Source organism: Elephas maximus, chromosome 3 (genome assembly GCF_024166365.1).
Source record: "Elephas maximus indicus isolate mEleMax1 chromosome 3, mEleMax1 primary haplotype, whole genome shotgun sequence".
In the NCBI taxonomy this organism is placed as follows: domain Eukaryota; kingdom Metazoa; phylum Chordata; class Mammalia; order Proboscidea; family Elephantidae; genus Elephas; species Elephas maximus.
Window position 1 is genome coordinate 139969907 of NC_064821.1, and position 2263 is coordinate 139972169.

Here is a 2263-nt window from a genome sequence, read left to right on the forward strand (position 1 = left end):
TGATTATACCACATGATCTCATCGATTGTTTTAAAGTTCTACTAGTTCCAGAGAGGCTGATTACTTAGTTGACATTGATCTCTCTCCAGTATCCCACCTTGCAACCAAATTCCCACAGCTGAGCTACATGGTCGAGGACCAGGTTCTCAGGACTCATTCTCATCCGAAGCAAGAGAGTTCACCCAGTCAAGAGCAACATTCTGAGGTTTGAATTTACCTTCGTCCACGTTTAAGAGTTCCTCTCCAGGAAACATACCTAATACCTATTCCCTTCTAAGAACACAGTCCACTCCTTTAAGCCAGCTGTCTCCTACCACCTCCCTCTCAGGTGAAGTCCTGATTGCATTGGCTGGGCTCCCCAAGGCTCTTGAACTGATTCAGACTCTGTTTCACACTGTTTCTGACACACCACTAGGTTCTCTACCACTTCACCTTGGTCCTTTGCTTTTCACTTGTGTTGACAAAGCCAGGAGGCCCTTTGGCAGATGTTTGGAGTTTTTTGTTAACATTGGTAGCCCCTAGCTGTTAAAACTCTGAAGAGTCATAGATTCCAATAAAAAAAATTTTTTTTTTTGAAGAAAGTCACTTTATTCTAATTAATTCACAAACAATAACATCACAACAGCTAGTTTAAGGAGGCCACGGGAACATTTGCCCAGCCCCAAACTTGACATCATCTCAGTACAATAAGAACACCCTCATCCATGATGATTCTGAAGCAAAGAAGCTGTTCGTGATGGGGGAGAGGTTTAACTGGTGCTTGTATACTTTATATTGTCACTAACAACTACAGTCCTTATGCCAAATTAACTTGGGCATAACAGCAGATTTTCCATTTCTTCTCTTTGAACTTCTTGATTATGCTAATCTATTTGCAAATCTGCACTGCTTCAACACCTTGCTGAAACCCTCACAAAGGTTGAGGTCAATCTGGTTCTGGGCACACTCCAAAAACTGTTTCATCTCATAGTGGCAACAGCCAAACTGCTGCTTCTGGTATGCTGGTTGGGCTGTCTGAGGCTCCTGGCAAGTGATGTCAGCCCTTGGGGGCTCAGCTTTATTTACTCCACTGAAGCCTGCAGTGATGGCATGGTCCAGCCTGTGCTGGACAGCAGAGCCCAGAGAGACATGGTCGGCATGGTTGCCATCTGGGTCACCAGACCTGGCTGCTGAGGGTGCAGCAGCAGGTGAGCCAATAGCGGATGGCAGGGCTGGCCTGGAGGCGGCTGTCATCTGATTCACCTGGCTGGCAGGAGGGGCCCCTTCAGGAAGTGCAACACTGGCTTCCATGCAGCGTTGTAACTCCAAGGCAGACTGGCTTCTAAACGTGCGAAAAGCTGAGGAGACAGCCTTCAGTCTCAAAAACTTGATAACAGGTTTTTAGTTACATGAAAAAGAAAAGCCATGGATTAAATTCTGTCAGACATTTAACAGCAAGGAGGTACAAAATAGTCATACAACTTGTTTGTAACCTATGGAGGTCTCTCCTCTGAAGCAATGCACACTCGAAGGTGAAGGTGCTAAGGTTCTGTGCCTGGCCTTGAATTCAGACCATATTCTGAAATCCTCTGGGTAGCGAAGTTAAGCAGGGCAATGGATTCACAGCTTGGAACGTACACAACTGATGTAGGCCTCAGGCTTACCAAGAGTCTTTTTTTTTTTTCCTAAGCAATCACCTGTCTTAAACACCACTGACTTCATTATTTCTACCACCCCTTATGGCAGTTGACAAAGACTCTGGTGTTGATTCAGAGAACAAAATTCCCTCTTAAGGGGATCATCCCACATTGGGCAATTCATACACTTATCGTTTAGAATGTAAATTGAAGTCAATTTGTAAATACATCGTTCTGATTATTCCGAATTATTTTCAGGTAGTTATACACAGACAACATAATAACTTGCTGTTCTCAACCTGCTATTGCCATAACTTGATTTGGTCACTGGGATAAAAATACCTGCAGCTCCATCATTTCCCCACTTCTTCTCTGTCATGGATTGAATTATATTCCCCCAAAATGTGGGACAACTTGGCTAGATCACGATTCCCAGTATTGTGCGGTTGCCCTCCATTTTGTGATCTGATGTAATTTTCCTATGTTATAAATCCTAATCTCTGCCTGTGGCTAATGAGAGAAGATTAGTTTACATTAAAGAAGATCAGGGTGGGGTGCAACACCCTTACTCAAGTCACAGCCCTGATTCTATGTAAGGGGAGTTTCTCTGGGGAGTGACCTTTATCTTAAAAGAGATAAAAGGAGAG

General features: G+C 43.9%; 1 protein-coding gene across 1 annotated transcript; it reads right to left on the reverse strand.

Moving 5' to 3' along the window:
* Positions 1 to 858: 858 nt before the first annotated feature.
* LOC126071360 (coiled-coil-helix-coiled-coil-helix domain-containing protein 2-like) lies at positions 859 to 1290 on the reverse strand. The gene has a single exon (XM_049875560.1). It carries the CDS (start codon positions 1288 to 1290, stop codon positions 859 to 861), a length of 432 nt encoding a protein of 143 aa, XP_049731517.1.
* Positions 1291 to 2263: the final 973 nt, after the last annotated feature.